This window comes from Sinocyclocheilus anshuiensis, unplaced genomic scaffold, assembly GCF_001515605.1.
Source record: "Sinocyclocheilus anshuiensis isolate Anshui unplaced genomic scaffold, SAMN03320099.WGS_v1.1 scaffold261, whole genome shotgun sequence".
In the NCBI taxonomy this organism is placed as follows: Eukaryota; Metazoa; Chordata; class Actinopteri; order Cypriniformes; family Cyprinidae; genus Sinocyclocheilus; species Sinocyclocheilus anshuiensis.
The window spans coordinates 384,552-410,532 of NW_015536515.1; the positions used below are offsets into that span (position 1 = coordinate 384,552).

The window sequence follows — 25,981 nt, forward strand, 5'->3', positions numbered from 1 at the left end:
ACTGATAAACTACCACTAAATATTGTAGAAACTTAATTGGCTGTAAAGTTTTATTGCAATGTATTACAAAAGACTTCATATGAAAAGTACTGACTACTGAAATCCACTCACAATGGACTATTATTATGCAATCAGCAAGCTTGGACATTAGTGCGCTTTAGCCGTGCGTTCATTCACCCGCGGATAGTTAAATCAAGATCATGCTCTTATAACTTGGGATGAACAGGGATGGAGGCTTTCTGGTGTGTTTCCTTCAGCCAGGAGATGAGGATTTTATTGAGCTCTGCAGGCCTGAAGAGAGAAGAGGAAGAAGAGATTGGACTGATTTGATCATGTGATATAACCTCAAATAATTAGTGATGCTTTCTATTAATATGGCTCATGATGAGAGTTAGAGATTTGAACAATTCATTAGCCCTATAAAGCCTATTGGATCATACTGGATACACACATTTGTAAGGCTTCGAATTGATCAACAATCAAAATTTTGCTGAAAAACTTCATACACAATCTACTACATGCTTTCTGTCGTCTGATTGATAGTTTATACTCTTTTAGCAGTAAAAGGCCTTTTAGTATCATCGTACAAATGTTCACCTTCAGCTGGTGGTTCACGTGCCTTTTTGTTTTCTGATTTTTATAAAGTAAACTAAAGAATAACATTTAAATTGTCAGTAATATTTCAAGATAAACACGTACTGGACTGAAGCAACTTCAGGGTTACTTTAGTATCATTAATATATTTTACTAGTTTTTGATAATATTTTAAACGTGAATATTATTTAGTTATTTTAGTACTTTTTTCATTTAAAATAAATGAAAATTAAAAATGTGTGTTTTTTAAATGTTTTATTTTAGTTAGAGTTAACATTTATTTTATTTCAATTACATTTTTTTTTTTGAAAAATCATGTTCTTGGCATTATTTGTTTTCATCAAACTAAACATTTAAATATCATCTTACTAAGACAGTGATTCTGTTTTTTTTATTTTTTTTTTCTGACATTTCTGTGTTATATCTTTCACTTGGATGCTATAAGTTGCACCGAGTAAATGCAGCTGGATAAAACAAAAACTGTGTCCGTCTTCATTTCAGGCTGCAAAGCAACAAAATGTGTTTATTTTAAAGGCGGGTGATTCTTTTCTATACCCACTGTATATTGTTTTATGTAAGTAGCTGCTATACTGTTATAAAGATCGCATTACATCACAAGCTATCAGAAGCTATTCATAATATAATTATCAGCATCTGCATCAAATTGCTTATTGTTTCTCAGTTTGAGCCTCTGAATAAAACAGTTTTTCTTCCATATTCTCATTATCTCATACTACATGAGCCATAAAAGCCTGATGTATCAAATATGATACTTGACAAAAATGCATATGGACACCTATTTTTAGATTTTGTCTAACGGTTCAAAAAACTGTTCCAAAAAAAAAAAAAAAAAAAAAATCTGACTAATACTGCATATGTCAGGCTTTACACGGTTAGTAAAGCACCTCAACAAGACTAATGAATCATTTATTTCTGGAGTTTAAATGCTGCAGGATCACGAACTTATTAATTTAATACTTAGCAGTGTTTGGTTTTTCAAAACCCTGAATGCTATATATATCTCATCACATTTAGCAAACCCCAGTGAACACATTTCCTATCTTATAAAGGTAGCAACAACAAACCAGCTTCATGAGAGAAAAAAAACACTCTGACCCGTGTGTAAGTTCAGAGAAGCATAAAAATCTGCTTCCCTTAACAGGGTGTCATTGTCTTATTGGGTCACGTCACATGGCCTGTTTGGAAAATGAAGCCAGGCGTTTTCTGACAGGTTCAGAATGCCAGCGTTCATCTATTGATTACTGAAGTTCAGTGGAGGGTGGAGAGGGTGATGAGGGTGGACGGGTCAAGAGACGTTAAAATAATTTACAGCCGCAGGGGTTGCGTTATAGAGCCCTCGGGTCAGTGCGGAGAGGACAGTTAAATCACGCTCTGCTCTGATAGCAGGACGGATAATTAGAGGAGCATTAACCACACGACAAGGACATTACCATAAAATCACAGATGAGGTTTGAGAAGACAGACAAAATCATTTTCTTGCTAAGTATTTTTGTCTTGTTTTCCAGTACAAACATCTAATTTACATTTACTTGAGAAGCAAAATGAAATAATATATTAAGTCTTGTTTTCTGAAAAATGTATCACAATGAAGTAAGAAGAATTATTGTTTTCCTTTAAAATAAGTTTATTCTTAAAGGATATGTAAAATAAATGGATCAGTATATATATATATATATATATATATATATATATATATATGTGTGTGTGTGTGTGACAAATATATTATCTCATTTATATAACACAGCCCTGCTGATGTGAAAAAAGGCCTAATATTACCTAATCTGATGATGCTAATTTAAAAATATCAATAAAATCTTTACATCACGTTCAGTTTTTTTTTTCCGCAAAATAATGATTTTTCAAAAATATATAATGTATTATGTGTTATATATATATATATATATACACACACACAAACACAAAGCTATAATAATAATAAAATCTTAATGTTTCTAAAAGGCTTAAGTTTATTTTTCTTGTTTTAAGCTAACTAATATCTTGTGATTTGCCTTCTCTAATAAATGTATCTTGATTTAAGAATGTTTAGATGTTTGTGCTGGGAAAAAAATACAGAGTAAAGGCCCGTTCACACTAAGAACGGTTTCTATAAAGATAACTATATTAGCTCGTCTGTTTATTCCAAGCGCACGCTCGCCTGCCGCTTTAAATTCTCGAGCTCGTTATAGCAGGATTGATCCTGATTGGCTGTCAATGTTTTTATCGTTCATCAGCTGGAAAAAATCGTTCTGAAAGTGATTCCAACGATATGGTTTCTCTGTGCCTTTATCATTATAGCTGCGGTGTGGACGCTGCTATTCTTTAATACTGAGAACGATTTTTAGAACTATATCTTTATCGTTATCGTCCTTGGTGTGAACAGGCCTGAAGACATTCATTTTTTTAAGTGCAGTGACACTTTAGGATTGTGGTGGCAAGTTTTGCAAAGCCAAGTAACATTATATGTCAAGTAAATCTGAGAGCTGTATCTGAAACAGCGGGTTTAACAGAATAAAGCTCTGAAATGCCCCATGACCTGAATGGAAAGAGCCGTTGGTGGTGTGAGATACACATCAGGTGGGTTTGGGTTCCATTTATGACTTATCTGACATCATCTGCCAACAGTTTCAGGCCATCCTTCACACTTTAAAGGACAAGTAATGTGCATTTCACCCTTCAGCCAACACTGTGGGTCATTTTTAGTAAAGCAGTTAATTTTGCAATATACACATGAGATGTGGACCATTGTTAACAACTGTAGTTTCTGGAAAAGCATTGGAAATGGGACAAATGTTTAAAAACATAATGCTAATCTTCCTATTCTGAAGCTTCTTATTATGTAAGCCTACAGTATAATATGCAACCCAATTTCTTTCTGTTGATTATTGGGTGAAATGTGACCTGGATGCTTTCTTCATCCTGCTTTATCAGATGGACGTTCTAGTGATTTTGGGTTTGTATCTTTTAATGTATGACACACAAGAGGAATGTTTTTGTCTCTATGGTGGTTTAACCTTGAGATAAGCTGGATCTTTCTGTCAGTGTCACGTTACTGTTATTTATGTGATTGGCTGGTCGACCGAGGTGATGGTGTTGTACAATCACTGCCCTGACCCCGTTCAATGATGGAAACCCTGGATCTGAGCAATCTTTCATTAAAACTGCTCTTCTCTGTAAGAAATGCTGAATGGTAACACGTTCTGCTGCTCTAAAAGGCTTATAAATGACAATGAACCATGGTCTGTCAGAGAATAATAGTCTGTTGAGTCGTCTGTTTTGACACAAGCATCCTGAAAATGATTTCAACACGATGCAATTTGTTGCCGATGTACATTTCAGAGATTTGAACATGCCAAAAACATGTCTGGGTCCATGTCTTTCATCCAAATAAAAAAGGGCATATATGCATATATGCCCTTTTTTTATTTATTTTTTTTAAAGAAAAAAGAAACAATACCTACCAGCCAACCAAATATATATATAAAAAATATATATATTATATATTACGTTTCTTGTACAAGGAAAATTAAGCCTATTTTTGGCCCATGATGATTTGTTTTATGAAAAAATGTCAGTGTTTTTTAGTACCACTAAGATACTATTATATATTTTGTTAATATTTTTTATTTTTATATTTTGTTATCATCAGTTTTTATCAGTTTTAGTAATTATACTGAGTGTTTTTGTCTTTGTTTTTTTTTTTTGTAAAAATGTGTAAATATGTGTATAATATATATATATATATATATTTAAAAAAAAATTAAGTTTTATTTTTAGTTATTTTAGTACATTTTAATATTTTATTTAATATTAAAAGCAAGCTTTTTTATTATTTTATTAAATTATTTACTTATTATGTATTACTTATTAATTATTTACTTATTATATATATTTAATTATATACTTTATTTTATTCTTTTTTTATTTAATTATTACTTATAATAACCCTGAGTCACAAAGCATAAAATCTATTCTAAAAAGGCTTAATTTTCTTTATGCAAAAATATAATATTTGGGATGAAACATAACCTGAATATATCCTTGAGAGTTTTCATGAGAATAACCTGGTAACTGCTGCTGAAGTAATACGACTCAAAAGTATTTACTGCTGATATGAGTCTAGCATTTGATCTGAGAGAACGGACAAGAAATGATGGGAAGAAAAATGATGCACACGTTCCAGAATATATAAGACTCAAACATGAATTGTAGGCCATATCTTATTCAGTCTGAGCATCTAATCCAGTTAACCTAACCTGACATCGTATTAACCTATTTTATTCTATCAATTATTACACTCTCCATAAAACAACAGTCAACCAAAGTACTAAAGGTCACAGTCTGTCAATTATTTTTTTTCTCCAATTTTCCTGGAAACCAAGTATTCCTGATACCTTGCTGACATTTAAGAGGCACCATGTAATTTTAAAGCCATTCAAACATGCAAATTGTTGCTATATGAGTTTTTGATTAAGTTTAATGTCAATATATCTGTAATGAATCATTCTTGTTATGCAGTACATTTTCATGTCCCCATCACATAAACAATGTTGGATAAAATAAAGTCAACTTATAATAATGCAAATCATGAGTTTTTTCACAATATCACAATTAAGTGAACATAGGGGTGAATATTTATTAATTTCACTGTTTTGGTTTAAGCTGTGATATTATTAAGATATTTTTTAAATAAACTTCTAGAAATGGCATTTTATTAAGATTATTATGCACATATTTTTCTTTCTTCAAATAAAATGTTTCAAATAAAACATCTTGGGCATATTGTTTAAATGGTAATCAATTCATATTGTTTCCCTGTGTTCTTAATATCACTTTCCATCGTGTTTGTGAAAGTGAACCAAAGTCATTTATTTAATGACATCGACCTCCACATAAACATCAGTTTCCAGTGAATCTTACCTCTCCATCTGAGTCCAGTGTCCACACTCCTCAATGTGGCCTCTGGTGAGGTTGGGGACCTTCAGATAGAAACAACAAGACACCAAGTCAGCTTACATGGACAATGCTAATGCACAACATTACACATGCAATCTCATACTGCGTTTATGTAAAGTATCGTAATAACCGTAATTTATTTCTATGTTAAACTCACCATAGGCACTAATGTTTTGTGAGGAAGCTTATTTCTGCCACGGAATAAAACCAAAGAGTGATTGCAACTATATATATATATCTCAATTCTGACTTTTATAATTAGAATTTTGAGACATAAACTCAGAATTCTGAGAAAGAAAGAAAAAAGTAAAAATTGCAAGATAGAATTCTGGCTTTTTTTCTCACAATCATTCATTTATATCTCACAAATCTGAGAAAAAAAGTAAATTGCAAGATATAAAATCAGAATTGTGAGACAAACTTGGAATTGTAAGAAAAAAATTGAATTCTGAGTTTATATCTTATAATTATGACTTTTCTAAAAAAAAAAAATTCTCAGAATTGCGAGAACTCTGATGTGAACTCATGAGAAAAAAATTATACAAACCCAGAATTTGTGAGATTAAAAATTTGCTTTCTATTTTTTGCTGTAAATAAGCTTCCATAAATCTGTGAGTCTGAGGACGTGAACAACTCCAAGTCGTAATTATGGTAATTATAACATGATCTGAATGCAGCATTAACATAATGGAAGAATAACAAAGTTGCTGTCTCACCAGGTTCTCCATGCCTGCGGCAAAGGCTGGCAGAAGAACAGGGTCCTTTCCTGCGGTCACCATTAAAGCTGGCATCATGATCTGGGACGGCAGAAGCATTTTAATTCATGTACTTTCAACCAAATTAGTTTTGACAGTCTTAAGAAACTGACTTAAAAAAAATTCAACAATTTCATAAGATACGGTGTGTAAAGGCGGGCGTACACGGTGCGATTCTGAAGGTCGGAACGTTGAGCTCTGGCACATGTCACGATTGAGTTTATCCGAAAATCGTACGGAGGCAGTAACACACAACACGAATTTACTAGAAGGTCGGAACGTTGAGCTCTGGCACATGTCACGATTGAGTTTATCCGAAAATCGTACGGAGGCAGTCACACACGACACGAATTTACTACGATTTTACAAACTCTGATGTAAGCATTACGTTTCGCGCCATTCATAAAAATATGGATTCTGAAGACGAAATAGTTTTCTTTGTGGCAGGCGGCTTGTGACGTCCAAAAAAAAAGAAAGAAAAACGAAGACAAAGGACATGGCAAAGAGAATGGCTGAAAAGCAGAGAAAAGCATGGACTTTATGTTCTTCATAAAGAACTCGAGGGAGTAGGCCATTTCTGAATTTCTGCTCGTTTTGCCAGAAATACAACAGGCATATTCATTCATAAAGCTGAACGGCAAATTTGGCACATTCGAAATAACAAATAAAAAATAGAACTGTATAATTAAACTAAAATTATTACTATATGGTTTTTGTCATCTTCTGATTGGTCAACTTCAGATGCATCGCCAAATCGTCTCGTTCATCCGCACATACGCCACGAATTTAAACCGACAGCATCCGATTTTTTTTTACATGTTTGAAAATTATCGGGAGGACGGGAGGTGCTCGTAACGTCTCGGATCGGCCCGTAATTCTTCGCACACGGTACGAGCTGCGACCATGCGAGCATCTGTGATTTTCTCCTGAGAGAAAAAAAATTGCCTGCGAGCTCGTACGACAGCAAAAATCGCACCGTGTACGCCCGCCTTTACATATTTGTTTTTTGAAAATTAAGTCACAACTGTTATTTTAGTATCAAGTTTGATTGCATTTGCAGCATGAAATAACAACAGCATCAATTAGTTAATCTGCATCAATATTTTTTAAAAATGCAACTGAAAAACCAGTTGTTGATTTCCCTTCCTAATAAAACTAGGAATAATAAAATAAAATGTATGAGTGATGCAGCCAAAGTTGAAACACATCAGCTCGTCATGGAGAAGCAGATGTTGGGGCATCTGCTCCACTCAGGCCGCATGGTTGTGTATTTGCTGGAATAAGCGGCACTGGGGTATTTCTGACAGTGATGGTGTCAGAGAGCGAGCGCACAGTGAGGACACTTGCCTTGCCCCTCGGCCTGGAACACATCCAATGCCAGTTCCTCTCCCCGTTACGGTACCAGTTCAGAGGACCCCTGGGACAAAACCAGACTCTCAGTGACAACATGTCATCTATGTCATGTGCACGAGCATGCATTCATTATCAGTGCCTCACGTTTAAAGGCTTAGTTCACATAAACCTTCTACAAATTGCATCGTGTTGAAAAAGAAAATTTCCTTTATTCTGTGGAAGAATATACCACAAAAATAGTCCTAATTACTCATAAAATATATAAATACAATAGTTTGTGTGTGGAAAAACACACACACACACACACACACACACACACATATATATATATATAAATAAAATAAAATACATATAAAAATAAATATAAAGGCTCTATATGTGAAGAATAAAATAAATAGCAAATGAATAGCACATATTAAATACTAAATATGCACATAAGTGCATGCAGCATGGAAAAATGTATCCTGTTTTGATCCAAAATGCATTTATTTATATTTTAATATGTATATATATATATATTATAATTACATTGTATGTTATGAGTCTATTAAGAATCATTTAGAATTTTGAAAATGTCAAAGCATAAAATCCTAAAAAATTCTTAATTTTTAAAAAAATATTATTTTATCATCATATAAATCATACACGTTTAAACTTGATAGTGTGTAAATGACGACGATTTTTATTTTGGGGTGAACTATTGTTTTAAAGAGATTTACAAATTGGTTCCTTTTTATTTTGAAAGGAAAACAAAATATAAAACAACCTGAAGAAATATGAAGCCTTTGCACAACATGATTTAGTCTAGTAGGACATCTGCCTGGAACATCATCCTTTAATGGACCTGAGACAACACTGATATCAATCATAACCTCAAACCTAACCTTAAGCCTTCAACTCATTTGGCAAGAGTTATTAAAAATGGAAATGTTGTCTGACAACCAATATGTCCTACTGTACTTAATTAGATTACATTTTGCATATGAACACACACATAAATATGATGCACATTTTGGACTGATTTGCTCAGTGTACCTGAAGCCGCTCTTGGTGAACTGCTGAACATAGTACTGCAGCGCAGACTCACTCAGAATAGCACTGCGGGCCGGATCATCAGGTGACCCCACAAACAATCCACCTGATAAACAAAAGAGCAGACAAGGAAAACAAAAGGATAAGGCCAGTGCAGTCATGCAGCCTTGTGAGGCTCGGTGCACGAACAGTTCTTCTCAAGTGCGACTCAAATTAAACATGCATTCATTTCTCAATACAAAAACACTGAACTAAATCAGAAGCAGACTGCATAACAGAAGCAATTTGAATCGCTGAAGCAAATGATGCCGCCAATAATTTTCCATTGTTCATCAAATAATAAAAACGCATAGTTTGATGTACTTTCTTACCTCTCTGGCAGACTCCAGCGGTGCTAGGAAATGATTTCTGCAGATTATAGATAAGATGTTTTAGGTGGTTGCAAGTATTATTTTAGTATTATTTGCATACTATTATAAGTATTTATTAATATTTTGAATTAGCTTTTATTTGCATATTTTTAGTTTTCAATTTCATTTTTTTGTTTAAAATTTAGTTTAAAATGTACGTTTTGTCATTTTTATTCAGTTTTTAAATATTTATTTTTATCTTTAATTAATTAATTTTTATTTCAGTTTTAGTACTTCAACTTAAACAAAAATGAAACAGAAATGATGCCTAATAGTGACTAGGCAAAATAAATAAAACTAAAAATATAAAATCGAAACTTATTCAAAATATTAATAAATACTATATTTTTTTTTGTTTAAGTATTTATTAATATTATTAAATATTTTGCATTATTTTTATGTTTTCAGATTTTATTTAAATTTTAGTTTACGTTTAAGTAATTTTATATAATTGTATATATTTTTGTAAATATTTCTGTTTATCTTTAATTATTTTTATTTCAGTTTTAGTAGTATTTATTAATATTATTAAATATTTTGCATTATTTTTATGTTTTCAGATTTTATTTAAATTTTAGTTTACGTTTAAGTAATTTTATATAATTGTATATATTTTTGTAAATATTTCTGTTTATCTTTAATTATTTTTATTTCAGTTTTAGTAGTATTTATTAATATTATTAAATATTTTGCATTATTTTTATGTTTTCAGATTTTATTTAAATTTTAGTTTACGTTTAAGTAATTTTATATAATTGTATATATTTTTGTAAATATTTCTGTTTATCTTTAATTATTTTTATTTCAGTTTTAGTAGTATTTATTAATATTATTTAATATTTTGAATTATTTTTATGTTTTCAGGTTTTATTTAAATTATAGTTTACATTTAAGTAATTTTATGTAATTTTATATATTTTTTTAAATATTTCTGTTGATCTTTATTTTTATTTCAGTTTTAGTAGTTTTAGTACTTCAGCTTAAATATGAAATAGAAATGTCGCCTTGGCAACTAACTGAAACTGAAAAAAAACCCCCTGAAAAATATAAAAATAAAAGCTAATTCAAAATATCAATAAATATTATAATTTTAGTTTTCATATTTATTAATAATTTTTGATATCTTGAATTAGGTTTTATTTTTTATATTTTCAGATTTTATTATAATTTTAGTAATTTTATGTACATTTAGGTTTTTTATATTTCTGCATTTTATTTTTATTTCAGTTTTAGTTTTAGTAATTTTAGTAATTCATCTTAAACAAAAATTTTTAATTTTGCTTCGGCAACTAACTGAAATAATAGTTTTTTAAGTTTAAGTTTTTCATCTAATATTTCTCCTCAGGTCAGATTTTTTTCATACAGTCCTTCCTTTGTAATAAGAGACTACAGGTCCTGTCCTTTCTACGTAGTAAGGATGTGAATTACAACTCTCAAAGATGTGCAGCTGGTTGAGGAAATCTGTGTTATTACTTTTCTAAGCGATCAGACTTACAATTTTCACCTGGCAGACCATAAAATGGGCTAAAAAAATCCCAGAATTACATATAATAAGACTGGAATATCACAGAAACTAATCAACAACATTCATAACAACACCCTAGAAACCATCAAAAGACAAAATATATGTTAAAAATACTTGATGTTCCCATTGAAATTAAAAATGAAAGATATTTACTTGTTTCCTTCAAATGACTGTTGTATAAATAAAGTGGTTCTTTGTTGGATAAATAGCATTGATAAGTGTGAATGCAATTAGTGGCTTGTGTCCCCCCTCCTCCGTGGTGATTTCTTGGTTTTATCGGTGGGATGTGGTGCAGCAGAAGGGGGTTGTGTCTAGATCCCCATCTGCCCCGACACGCCGGCCCACACACTCATTAAGATGCAGCGTGTGGCTACCTGAGCCTGAACGATGGCCGGTCTGCCATTTGTGATTCATTAGTCCAGGATCAGAGTCCCGGATGGGAGCCCTTTAAGTGGCCCTCATTATGATGCCGGGTCATTCAGCATCAAACCACACGCCTCGCCTCTTTGATCTCCATCAGCGCTGGCTTTCTGATGCCGGCGATAAGCAATGTAAATATCTAACAGATAACTGTGTCACTTCAGATGAAGGGAGAATTTTATTCATGCACGAGGATCGTGCTCAGTCAAGATGCTTGCTGGTGAAACATGAATTATAACTACTTTATTGAACTACTTTTTAAAATGCATGCATGATTATGAACTTGAGGAAATCTGGGTCATCTATTAACTTCATAAATACTCACAAGTGACCAATAACCTCTTTTAAAGAATCATTTAACACATTAAAGAAATACTGCTAACACAAAGATATCATAATGCTTCAGAAAACATGGAATATAGTGTAAATGTCCTATATAGCAAAACACTTTAATGGTGTTTTTCCCATTCTAAGCCTGGCAGACATGGTCAATATAAATTGTCATTGTATGAAAAAAGAGTTTCTTTCTCAGCTTTGCATCTAACTCTAATGAAATTCACTTTAATGTAAAATGAAACTCAGAAACTTACAGTTTCATTACTTGCAATGAACATCAGTTTGAAGGTTCGCTCAAGGTTTTTCTCCAGTTCAGCCTCTGCGACACCCTGATACAACAGACAAAAATAGACCACTGTAATACAGTATAATAAAAATACAACTGTTTTTTTGTTAGTTAATGTTAGCTTAGGTCCATTAAATAATATTACCAGATAACTTTTTTTGTATTTATATATATATATATATATATATATACACCCCTCACATTTTTGTAAATATTTTATTATATCTTTTCATGTGACAACACTGAAGAAATGACACTTTGCTACAATGTAAAGTAGTGAGTGTACAGCTTGTATAACAGTGTAAATCTTCTGTCCCCTCAACATTTGGACATTTTCACTTAGGGGTGTACTCACTTTTGTGGCCAGCGGTTTAGACATTAATGGCTGTGTGTTGAGTTATATTAATATATTTAAATATTATAATTAATATAATAAAATTGTTAGTCAATTATTAGTAATTAGTCAATGTATAATTATAAAATATATATGACATAATATTAATTATTAGATATCTTTATTTATATATCTATCTATATATCTGTATTATATCTATCTATCTATATAACATATTTAAATATTATAATATAATACAAAATTATTAGTCAATTATTAGTAATTAGTCAATATATAATCATAAAATATATATATATATTACACAATATTAATTATTAGATAACTATATTTACATATCTATCTATATATCTGTATCTATCTATCTATCTAACATATTTAAATATTATATTTAACATAATACAAAACTATATATTATAATCAATGTATAATTATAATATATATATAATACATATATATATAATTATTACATAAAAGTTGTATATATGTTATTATATATATATATGTGTATATATATATATATGAATGAACATAATTCAATATTGATTACCACTCACAGGCTTCTGAAAATAGATCTGGTAATCAAAGATCGGCATGGCCTTGAGTTTCTCCATTGGATTTGTTTTTGGATCCACAGGAAAAAGGGGTGTGTTGAGAGACGCCACGGCCCTGCATGATTGATTAAAACAAAATGATTAGCATGGGAAGCAAGAGTGTGTATTTCTGCGCACTGTGCATAACAATATGATGACATCCAACACTCATGACACTCTTGAATCATTTTGTTAAAGATTCTCACTGAAATGCAATACCTCACTCTCTCAGAATGAAACTGTGCCATGTTCCACACCAGAGCACCGCCCCAGTCATGACCCACCAGAGTGACCTGAGGAATGCCCTGCGGAGCAGAAAAAGACCAAATCATAAACCCATCTAGGGCTGCCACTAACGACTATTTTTATTTCGATTAATCTATCGACTAATTGATCGATTAATCTAAATGATTAATTTCCCACACAAAAATCAACAATTTTAAAGAACATTTTATTAAACTTGCAACTTTGCCATTCAGTAGTTTTTTTTATTGAACAAAACTGTTAAAATACTGTATTATAATGTAATAGAGCCACTGATCTATATATAGTTACAAAATAATATAATATAATCTCTATTATAGATCAGTGAATAGAGCTAATGTACAGTACGCATTACAACAAAGGCCTGCAGGGGGCGCCAACAGGCTTGACGATTGTTTTTACACATTGCTGTGCGATCTAATACTTGTTTAATATTTACCAAGCATCATGTAATTCAAATGTCCACTTAATCTTTAATATTTGGCCATTTCTTTATGACAGAAATGCTATAGCCACCGTAATTAAATGAATATGTGGACATCAAAACGTGTAAACTCAAGAGTGCGGGTTTGAGCTTTTATTTTGAAACCGCGAGATAATGATGTATTCTCCTGTGTTTGCGTGGATTTATAAATGATTTACCTTACAAATCTGATGAAATGGCGCACGTTGCGTGCCCAGTTGAACGTTATAATAAACCCAAACTCACAACAACATGCAGAGATGGAGTTTGAATGGCTCCACACACATAAATGATATCAGTTCCTGTGGAGCAGCATTTACTGTGAACGGATCCTCTGTGAGGCTTAATATATCATGCAGCCTTGGAAAACAATCTAATAATGTTTTGTGGATTCTCGTTCGTGAAATGCGGCACTTCCAGTATTTTGCCAGTTAGTTGACGCAGGCAATATGAAGTCGATTATTTTTTTAAATCGAATAGTCGAATAGAATCGACGAATCGCAACAGCCCTAAACCCATCTATGCATTAATGATCACACTTCAATTGGGAGAATTTCACAAGGAAATATCATGACATGGGAAATCATAATTCGGTCCAAAAAAAACAAGAAAACTCAGAAATAATATATACTATTTTAGGATTATTAAGATTTTTTTTTACATTGTAACATGTACTTTCATCATTATTTTAAAGCTCTTATTTTCAATTATTTTCCCCTCCAGATTCAAAATGCTGAAGGCAATAAACAAACAAACCAAGGTCCAAAACTACAACTGCCTGAATTTCACAAGAGAATTTCATGACATGAGAAATCATATTTCAGTCCAAAGTCAAAAGAAAACTATGACAAAGAAAACTATATATAGGCTGCTAATTTTTAGAAATATTTTTTTTTTCATTGTAACATTTGTATGTACTTTTATGATTATTTTCAATTAAGCTCTTCATTTCTCTTATTTCATTATTAGGCTGAAGGAGATAAACAAATAAACAAACAAACCAAGGTCCACAACAACTAGATTAAGTAAATAAATGCTTTGAATATTCATAATTCACATCATTCTAAAACCAAGTCAAGACAGTCTTGAAGAAACAGTACTGGCCCAGTTTCTGTTTGTCTCAATCCCATACAGATCACTTCCTCTAGCACGATGATTTGGGTTTCTCTCTGCCTTATTTACACGATTAGACCACCAACTGTATTAGGTAATTACTAATAATGAAAAAAGAGGATAATGACCTCTTTCTTTTATCTTTTTTTTTTATAAATCTGATGAAACTGAAGACTCTTCGGAGATATGAAGGATGCAATACTTCTCTATAGGTACTCAAGATTAACATGAGATTGGCAGAAACTGTGTGTGTGTGTGTGTGTGTGTGTGTGTGTGTTATGTCCCCTTTAAATTCTAAATTCTGAATGCTGACAAACATTGCAAAGTGTTTCATTTTGTTTTGCATGGCTAAGTAGAATATATGACCAAAAGCATTTATTTTATAATAAGTTATTGCTTGCTAACAGCATCTTCTCTTCTGGGAAGACTTTTCAATAAATGTTGAACATGAATATAGTGATTTGTCCCATTCAGACACATATAGTAATGGCCTTTGTGCTTACATATACATTACATATTACATATAGTAATTTAGTATTATTTATACTATAAAAGCATATGATATTTTAAATTTGCTTATTAAAAATTATGTGTTTTTGTTATTTTTACTTTTTTTTTTTTCTTCTTTCTTTCTTTGTTATATGACTATTTAGATTTAATTTATATTTATTTCAGTTTTGGTTTATTTATTTCCAGTTAGTAATTTTAGTGCTTCAACTTAAACATTTCTCCTTTTTGTTTAGTTTACGTTTGTCAACTAATTTCATCAGATTTTTATTTTATTTCAGCTGTATTTATTTCAAAATGTTGTTAATAGATTTATTCTTAGTTAAGCATAAAAACCATGCACCAGACTTAGTAAATAATTTCTACATTTGTGCACAGAGGCTTTACCATGCTAAAATAGAAAACCTATAAATTAGAAAGAATAGAATTTCCTAGAATGCCACTGTATGTTGTAGCATTACGATTTGTCCTCACAGACATTAACATTACAGCCAAGTTATATATAGTTAGAAGGGGGCATTCACATACTATATATAGTGCACTTCCAGGTTTGTCAACTGCATTCAGTAATACAGTTCTTTCTCAATCATAACAAAGTTTCAAAGAGCTCTTCAAAGCTCTTCAAAGGTCCACCACAACAAAAGAAGACAGAAAGGCATTGGTCAAGCACACTGGATGACCAACAATTTCATTTCTTTTCAAACAAACAAATTGAGCAGCTGCACAAAAGCTGAATAGAGCTACTGTGCTGCCAAAAATACTCTTATAATAGTTACCCTAACACGTAGCACAACCTTTCATATTTACAGTCAGAAGTCATAAAGCATCATATTTTGAAAGTCCATGGCCACCACCTGAAGACAAATGGGACCAAAGGCACTTTGATGTATGTACTTCATGAGGCCTACAGGATGAAATCTCACTGCATGTCATTGACAAAGAACACGCTGAAAGAGACACACGTCATATAAATCCGTTGAGCTAAAGCACGTTCATCTAGTCTGGTCAAGACTGGTCAAAACAAATGCCTTTATTTTGGAACAAATGCACTTAACGGTTGCACCACTGTTGTGTTTTATTCCACTAAACAAATGCAAATCATGTGTTATCTGCACTGCAGAATCTGCTGGTCTAACTGTGATGGACTAACTAAATACGGTTGAACAGACTTTCAAAAACAGTCCCTCATCCGTTTGAGGTCTCGGCCTCTCAGTTCTGTTGCCAAACATGATTGTGTGATGCTCGGAGGCCACCTTAACACTTGTGTTTTCACACATTCACCCAAGCAGAAGTACCAATGAGAATCACAACAGAGAAAACTTTTTTATCATACTACACAACTTGTCAAATGATTGCATGTCCTGACAGCTCGAAAAAGTTCTGAAAGAACAGCAGAGCACTGTATTCATATGAAATGGCTTGAAAAAGGGGAACTGCTCTCAACCTACAGCATTTAGCTTCAGTACAATCTATCAGTTAAACACACGGTCATATTTTGAGATGTGCAAAAGAGCAGAGAGAGATCAGAGGTCTGATAATGAACGACACTGAAAATGTATGAAAAATATCTCTACATTCAGACAAGACTAAACCTGATTAATACAACTGCTAGTGTAGTATATTTTAGTACTTTGTTCTGCCTACAATGTGGAAGCATGCAGATGCTCAAAAAAATCTAATGAAACATCATGAAAATCATTCAGTTGCAGTATTTTTGTAAAGCAAACCAGTTCATAATAAGAACTGGTTCTCAAGTCCCAACCCTAGTTATATGTTTAACAAGACAGAGGTTAAACTATAAGCCCTTTATCTTGTTTTTCAATATTATGTAATATCATACATCAGCCTTCCTCAGTAATCCTGTAATTATATGCATGTGTGAAAGTAAAAACTGTACATACCATTTTATCCATAAATGTCACCAGATCCTAAAAGGCCAAGAGAAAGAGACAAAATGATCAATTTTGTGCAACATAACATCAGTTTTGCTATAAATTTACATGGATTAGTCTTACTTACCAGCATGATCTGTTCTTGAGAATACTCCTCAATGTCTGCATAAACAGATGGGAATGAAACAGAGCTTATTCTGTGTTCTGTACCTTTCACATGGCAATAATAACAAGATATTTCAAATTATATACAGTATGTGTATCAGCTTTAATGCACATATCAAAATAACAAGTCAAATGTGTTTGAAAATGAAGTATTCAAAATGTATAATTTGACTTACAATTTGGAACAAGTGGAAATGTTCAAATACTCAATTTATTATTTTTAGTAACTTTACAAAATAAGCTTTTTTCACAAAATCTTTCATTTTCTATCACTGTTTGGATGCAGTAAAGCATGATGTAGCAGAAATCATCTGGCTCATGTTTGCATTTTCTTCTGTCACTGGTCACAATTCTAACCTTGAAATCAAGATTCGGCTTAAAATAATATCTTCAGAATCATTCATACATGTTAAAATCATTTGGGAATTGAACAAATAGTTGTAATCTGGCTCAGAGGAAGACAGCAACCGTGTCTTTGTGGCGTTTTTTCTGCTGATTAAGGGATAATACAAGAATTCTTACAATAGCCACCTTACAAATGGTTGTCAAAAACAAAAATGCTACAAAATGCATAATGTTTTGTGAGAAAGTGTGATATGCTAGAAGAAAACAGGCACTAATTTTGGAGTTAGCAGCCCAATATTCATAAGAAACTGTATTGGCTTTCATTCAGCAAATTTGATGCAGGGCAGTTTAATAATAACAATAAACCGTAGTTGTAAACCTTAATTAACAGGCAGCATTATATATTCTAGCATAAGGACATTTGATAAAATGCTTAATCAAAAAAACTTTATGAAAAATGGCCTTAATATTTGTATTGCATTGTAACCATTTTGTAAAAGCAATAAGGCCTTGAGATCATGCTATATTGAAAACATTAAAAAAACAGCACAGCCACTCGTACCTTATTGTTCAAAACATGCACTGTCACTCCACACACAGTTCTTTATGTAACTTCAAATCCCATCACAGAAGTGACCTGACGCACATGCTAAAGAGCAGTGCTTCTCATTTTCATTCTCAGCATGATGCCGCAGCGATAACGGGGGAACTGGAGTGCTAGAATCCCTTCGGGCATTTATTTCAGTTACCTGGAAATTCATGCTGCTTTTAAAGCTAAAGCATGACATTTGAGCAAGTAGCGCACACACACGTTTAAAACAAACTCTCGGCAGCAGTTTTTAGGATCTCTCACTCATGCATTGACTTTAGTATAATTTACAGATCAGAAAAACCCTTTTTAGGCTTTATTGCTACTGCAGACAAAATCAAAGCATCCTGTTCTGCAAGCTAACCAACACTGATGAACGTTACTGTTGGTCATCTTAAAAACATAGCTGACGTCAAAGGATAAAAAACAAGCTGTTTTCAACATGTATGAATGTTCCTTTAGTTGAAATAACCTATTACACATAACTGCTTATCTTTATAAAGCAATACAGTTTCCTGCCGGAATTGCTGTACTTGATCACAGTATGCAATTAAAAAAAACTTTAAACACTTTACCTTGACACCTTCCTGTATTTTTTAATTTACAATGAGCAAAAATGAAGTATCCAACTAAAAAACAACCTGTGCACTGATTCAGTGGATTGCAATTAGAAGTTGTCATAGTTTAAGAATGTTATGAAACACAACTAAGGGCTTTTTTATACTTTTGATATTTTTTTTAACTCAAGGTTAAAGGGTTAGTTCACCCCAAAATTAAAAAATTAGACCATAAATTACTTACCCTCAAGTCATCCTAGGTGTATATGACTTTCTTCTTTCAGACGAATCCAGTCGGAGTTATATAAAAAATTGTCTTTGATCTTTCAAGCTGTTTCATGGCACTCAGCGGGTGTTGCATGCTTCAGTCCAAAACAAGTTAAATAAAATGCACCCATCCATAAAAAAAAAAGTGTCTCACACGGCTCCGGGGGGTGAACAAATGCCTTCTGTAGCGAATCGATGCGTTTTTGTAAGAAAAATATCCATATTCAAAACGTAATAATCACTTTAATGTAGCTTGCACTCACTGTTGTACACAGAAGCAGCTCCGGGGGGATGACGTATGAGTTCAGTGCTGCGCATGCGCTGGTGAGTCTCGTGAAAACCAACGTTTGTTAACAGGAGCAAAGGAAGCAAAGTTTCCTTACTTTAGCAAAGGAAAACCAGTCTCCTCTTGGCTTATATCGAAATCCTCCGACATTCTTCTTTACAAATCCTCGTTTTGTACTTCTAATTAGTGACCGCTGTTTTGTTTTGATCTCTCCGCTGCGTCACTTCTGAGCGGCGCATGCGCAACGCTGACCTCATACATCATTCCCCCGGAACTGCTTCCAGTGTACAACAGTGAGTGCAAGCTAGATTAAAGTGATTATTACGTTTTGAATATGGATACTTTTCTTTCAAAAACGCATCGATTCGCTACAGAAGGCCTTTGTTCACCCCCTGGAGCCGTGTGAGACACTTTTTTTTATGGATGGGCAATTTTTATTTAACTTGTTTTGTACTGAAGCATGCAACACCCGCTGAGTGCCATGAAACAGCTTGAAAGATCAAAGACCATTTTTAATATAACTCCGACTGGATTCGTCTGAAAGAAGAAGGTCATATACACCGACTTGAGGGTAAGTAATTTATGGGCTAATTTTCATTTTTGGGTGAACTAACCCTTTAAGGCCATTTTTAACTTTCTTTTTTTTTTCTTTTGAAAGTGGACTAACACTACTTTTAACAAGTACGGTGTTTAAAGTAGTGTCAAAACAGAAGTAGACAGATCTTTTCTGCAATATTGTGATGCACATCCGAGCGTAATACGTTTTTAATATGTTGCTGTTGCACTCAAAAGTGGAGGCAGATGAATGCAAGCTTGCAGGGGTGAGTTTTAAGACTAAATAATTTGGAGAAGAGAGAAGTCTGACATTTTCACTGGAAGATCCAGTTATGAAATTTTAATGAAACATTATGAGGTCAAAGCATTTTTTAAAAGTGAAACATATGCACGGATGAATTGTTCGCAATAAGATCTATAGTATGCATAGATAGAGTAGAAAATAGCTGGTGTGAATTTTCATTAGAGACCAAATGCATTCACACCAAGGTCACAGAATAAGCAACGCCTTCTTGTGTTTTCACAACAATGCAAAAAGCCACTCGCCAAAACCTCTGGTGGACCGAGCTGCCACCCAACATCCACCCAAACTGCTGAAACAATCACATATTTCAAGAAGCAGCTGAAGACCTCTTTTGCAAGCACTTAACCACCCCACTCTCTTAAACCAATGCACTTACACACTCACAAAAAATTATCTTCTAATTCTCCTCTTCTCTAGCTTGCTTCCTAATCTAGTTGTCAAACAAACCTGGCATTGTATATTATGCATATTGTTGGCTCCTTGATGAAGTGCTTTTGTTCCTCTTTAGTTCATGTAAATACATTCATACACAGGTTCCTGTGGCCCAGTGGTAGAGCATTGCATTAGCAGCGCAAAGGTTGTGGGTTCAATTCCCAGAGAACACACATACTGATAAAAAATTTATAGCATGAATGCACTGTAAGTCGCTTTGGATAAAAGCGTCTGCTAAATGCATACATTTAATTTAATTTTAAAAAATGTAATAATAATAACTGACCTGGTGGAGCAGTGGTGTCACCGTAGCCTTTCATGTCAAGAGCCAGAACCCTGAATCCAGCATCAGCCAAAGCCGGAATCTGAAAAGAAACAATAAACAAAAACAATAACACCTGAAGAATATATGAGTGGCACTTGTGTTCTATTACTTCTAAATTATGTTTTTTTGATGTAAAAACCTTCAGAGAACAGTACAAAATAATTTTTAAAAAAAATGGCAGGTCATGACCCCTTTAATGCTAGGTGATGTTTTACTAACTCAAAGAAACCACCCCAAGGTCTCTATTATATGTTTTGTTCAAACCTCTAATCCCAAGTATGAGAAATAATAGTAATGAGCACTAAAGTGCCTCAGAAAGTGATTTAGAATGGTTAAAAAAACTTGTGCATTACACTATGGAATCTTTTCACATATCCAGGGTTCTCAGACGCACAAGTCGTCATAGTTGGGTACTTCAATAGTGGTAAATGGAAACTACAACAAATAGTTTTTTGCGCTCCCATTTGCTCTAACAGCAAATGAAAAAAAAAAAACATGTTAACGTTTCTTTCCAAAAAACTTTCCAAAAGAGGAAAAAATATAGAGAGATCGATTATGATGGTCAGAAGCAAAAAAGATGTGAATTTTTTTTTCATCACTCCCTCCCTGTTAGAAACACTCACACAGCAACATGAACCATTTTTCTGTAATTTAAAGGGGTCATATGATGTTGCTAAAATGAACATTATTTTGTGTATTTGGTGTAATGAAATGTGTTTATGCGGTTTAAAGTAAAAAAAACACATTATTTTCCACATACTGTACATTATTGTTTCTCCTCTATGCCCCGCCTTTCTGAAACGCATCGATTTTTACAAAGCTCATCGGTCTGAAAAGCAAGGTGTGCTCTGATTGGCCAGCTATCCAGTGCGTTATGATTGGCCGAATACCTCAAGCGTATGATGGAAATGTTACGCCCCTTACCATAGACTTTTACCGTCTTTTTACACGTTGCGTTGCATCGCGCCGTGTAAACATAAAACAATACTACAGCGAAAATAAAAGTTATACAACAATACTACAGCGAAAATATTTTAAAGTTGCGTGAACATTTGGGCGGCGTTATGCAAATCTTCCCACACAGTGACATAGACGTGGGGGCGTGTTAGAACGAGCCGTTTTAGGTAGGCGTGGCTGACTCTTAACTTTTATAAAGAATATCTCTTTGGATTTGAGACTTTAGTCTTTGCAACTTTACAGATCTTCTTTATGCACCAAGAGCTTGTAACACTCCAAAGAGAAAGGAAAAATTGAAATCGCATCATATGACCCCTTTAATGCCAAGGAAATAAAACAAAGTAAACAGTTAAAAATATACATTAAATCTTTTAAAAATGAAAATACTAAAAAGTTGTAAGATTACGTAATATAACTTGCATCATCACAGTGTGTGAAAAGCCTCAATTCTTCTTTTCATTATCCAAAGCAACTTATTATATTACCAATCCCTTGGAGCCATATTCAAAGGTATAATAGTGAAAGCTCATGAATCACCGCTTTGGATGTTCAATACCCATGGGTTACCGGCCCTGATCTTTAACCACTAAGCTTTGACAGTCTCACAATAATCTCACTACCTTCAAAGGCTTGTATTTTTTGTTGCATCAGCTGAAAGAGTTGACGTTCCTCACCTGATACCTCCAGGAAAACCAACTCTCAGGGAAGCCATGACACAGGAGAACAGGCGGTCCGTCTCCCATGTCCACATAGTGGATCCTCACGCCAGGCTGAAAACCAGAGGAACACCCTTTTAATGACCCTTTCTATCAATAACACACTGCCAGTGAACTTTGGCACAAGTAATACAGAGATAAGCATTATAAATGACCTTAATATTCACATATCCATGAGAGACATTTTCAGGATCACAAGAGGGTGGCTGGAGATCACTGGTGACCTGTTAACAGTTAAAGCCATTAAATGACAAATGTCACACAGGGAATTCAACTTATGTTTTTTCACTGTAAATTATAAGATGGCTTGTTCTTTTTTACTTCCAACAACTGTAAATTTAACAGTATTTTTAGATTTATTACAGTTTTTTCCTATATATAGTAAGGGAACTTGCCGTTAACCAATTAACAGGTATTTACCGTAGCATTTCTGCAGTCTTTTACCATTAAAATTGCAATCATTTTTTAAAGTGTATCGATGCAATCTTGGAATTATGTGGTTAAAGGTCAGAATTCCTCACCTCTATTCCTGTAAGCTTCTGGATTTCCTTAAGAGCCTCAGTGATGTCCTTGACTTGAACAGCCGTCATTCCCAAAACTTCAGCTGCCTTGACACTTTCTTCATCTATATCCAGCCAGACTGCCTTAATCAATTAAATTATAAGAGCATTTGGTTACATCCTTAACGAACAGCTTTTGAATCTGCTGGCAATTTCCAATTGGAGAGCTTCTGAAGTGATTTACTGCACTTACTTCTTGAGGTTTAACTGCAAGTTTCTCGAGGGCATTGGTAAAGATATCTGGTTCTGGGATTCTGACACCAGCGTAGCAAGATCGCACAACCAGGTCGAAACGGCTCTCCAATACGGAGAGAATCCTAGCGACGCCATCTCTCTGATCAGTGTCATCCACCCAGATATTGGCCAGGACACAGGTAGCAATGCCTTAAAGGAACAGTTCACCCAAAAAAATTTATTTGCTGAGAATTTAGACACCATCAGGCCATCCCAGGTGTAGATGAGTTTGTTTCTTCATCTGAAATAATTTGGGGAAATGTAGCATTGCATCACTTGCTCACCAATGAATCCTCTGCAGTGAATGGGTGCCGTCAGAATGAGAGTCCAAACAGCTGATAAAAACATCACAATAATCCACAAGTAATCCACACCACTCCAGTCCATCAATTAATGGCTTATGAAGCAAAAAGCTGAGTGTTAGTAAGAAACAAATCCATCAAGACATTTTTAACTTCAAACCATTGCCTCTTGCTAAAATACGAGTGCTCTATCCATAATACTGCTTTCTCCTGTAAAAAAAATGATCTTGTCTGAATCAGGAGAGAAATCTGTACAGATCAAGCACCGCTTACAAGTGGACTTGTGTTATTTGATGGACTGGAGTGGTGTGGATTACTTGTGGATTATTGTGATGTTTTTATCAGATGTTTGGACTCTCATTCTGACGGCACCCATTCACTGCAGAGGATCCACTGGTGAGCAAGTGATACAATGCTACATTACTCCAAATCTGTTCTGATGAAAAACAAACATCTACATCTTGGACGGCCTGAGGGTTTATAAAGTATCAGCTAATTTTCATTTTTGGGTGAACTATTTCTTTAAGAGATAAATCAACAATTCCTTTGAGAAAAAGATAAAAGGTTTATTTAAAACCACTCAAGTCGCAATGCGAAAGCAACATACCATGACGACGGAGGACAGCTGCAGCATCAAGAACCGGCTTATTGAATTCTACCCGCCCAACGTCACTGAAAAGCTTCTGAGCTGAGAACTGTTCAGGTAAAGACAGTCCCTGATCGGCCGCTACCTTCTGACACTCAGCTTCAAACTCAGGAATCATCTGACATGTGAAACCAGTGATACATAAGCAAATATTTTTGTTTCATTAAAGCAGACTGCATGCAAACTGTCAATGTCATATGCGTGAATACATTTTATAAATGAATGAAAATGACCTGAGTTAGAGTGACTTTTCCTTTCTCCAAGCGATACAGTGCATTCTCACTGCCAAGTTTTGCAATCACATTCTTTATGAAACCCCTAGAGCAAAACACATACCCTTAAACTGGTATTTTAATAGTTATGGAAATAAAATATAGTATATATATATATATATATATATACATAAATTCTTTCTGTACAATTGATTCCTAAATTTACACATTTGGTCCCCCCAATCTTGAATATTTGGTTACATTCCTGACATGCATTTCAGGTTCTAATATAATATATATACACACACATATAAGTCGTATATAATTTGTGTCATGTTTTTTTTTTAATCTGGTCTAGGGTGACTGATATGGGAATCCATTACATCACTGAAGGACTATCTGCTGTTGAACTGCGAGAGCTTGATCTTTCCTACTGCCCAAAACTTACTGACCTGTCCCTGACGAGAATAACTCAGAAGTGAATACATTTTACACTTGCACACAATTTTTACATGAAAATTCTTCATATACAGAGACTGTATGAATGTACTTTTTCCCCCCATATATATATATATACACACATGCATACACATATATATATATATACACACACATGCATACACATATATATATATACACACATACATACACATATATATATACACATACATACACACATATATATATATACACACTAGTGTTGTCACGGTACCAAAATTTCAGTATTCGGTACCAATGGGGTGTAACAACACCACCCCACAAACTAAACAGCACTGCCTTCTTCATTGGAAACTATTTTAATTTCTTTTATTCAAAACTAGTCTCTGGTCTCTGAAAAAAAACACAGGGCAGAAAACATTACTTCTGTACTTCTGCTATAACTTCATACTTGCTTGCCACTTCTACCAGGACAAAAGCATACAGAGTTCATTGCGCAGTGTTATAGAGTTGAGTTCGGTGAAGTTTTATGTTTACCTGATGTGCAGATTCTGATGTCTGGACGCAAGGAGATTGCTGTAACACAATTACCGCAGTAGAGTTATCGATTTGTAAACTAAATCTGTAAGGATTGACGCTGCTACAGTTTATAAACCCACCCCGTGACGCACTCTGGCGTAAATACTACGAATAAGCTCTACTATGGTAGAGTAATAGCTAATGAATATTAATCACGTTGCCGTCACGTTCGTCAAATACTCGTTCCTGATTGGCTGAAAGGCAGGCGACGGTAAACTGGCGCGGATCAGTTGGCGCGTTTACGAGACGTTTAATCATAACATCATAATCATAACAAAATATATATATGTTGTTACCTTACCTCGAAATACCAGCAGTTTCTTCAAACTTCTGAAATGTCTGAGTAAGATGGGGTGTAACAACACCACCCCACAAACTAAACAACACTGCCTTCTTCATTGGAAACTAGTTTTAATTAATTGTACCGATTTATTTTGCTATATATGATGATGAATCGAATTATAACGTAGCCTAATTCTTTGTTCTCGAATGTCACTCAACTCAAAGTAGGCGGTGCTTTTCGCTGATTGGCTAATCCTAAAACAAATTGTGTCATGTAAATATGTATTTATTTATATTTAATAAAAGTTAATAATTTCCTTTTTGAGCATTTGGTCCTTTATAGTACCAAACTGAAGACTTA

At 33.7% G+C, this 25,981-nt stretch overlaps 1 protein-coding gene across 1 annotated transcript; it reads right to left on the minus strand.

Annotated features, from left to right (window-relative positions):
- Positions 1-56: 56 nt before the first annotated feature.
- Positions 57-25,737, minus strand: LOC107692411 (bifunctional epoxide hydrolase 2-like). The gene is made up of 19 exons (XM_016491455.1): positions 25,640-25,737; positions 24,343-24,427; positions 24,071-24,227; positions 23,121-23,311; positions 22,889-23,011; positions 22,523-22,591; positions 22,326-22,421; positions 20,656-20,734; positions 16,997-17,031; positions 16,879-16,905; positions 12,850-12,935; positions 12,595-12,706; positions 11,654-11,728; positions 9,080-9,116; positions 8,712-8,814; positions 7,671-7,740; positions 6,285-6,365; positions 5,533-5,591; positions 57-291 (listed from the first exon to the last, which is right to left on the minus strand). The coding sequence occupies exons 1-19, from the start codon at positions 25,735-25,737 to the stop codon at positions 207-209; spliced, it is 1,668 nt and encodes a 555-aa protein (XP_016346941.1). The 3' UTR covers positions 57-206.
- Positions 25,738-25,981: the final 244 nt, after the last annotated feature.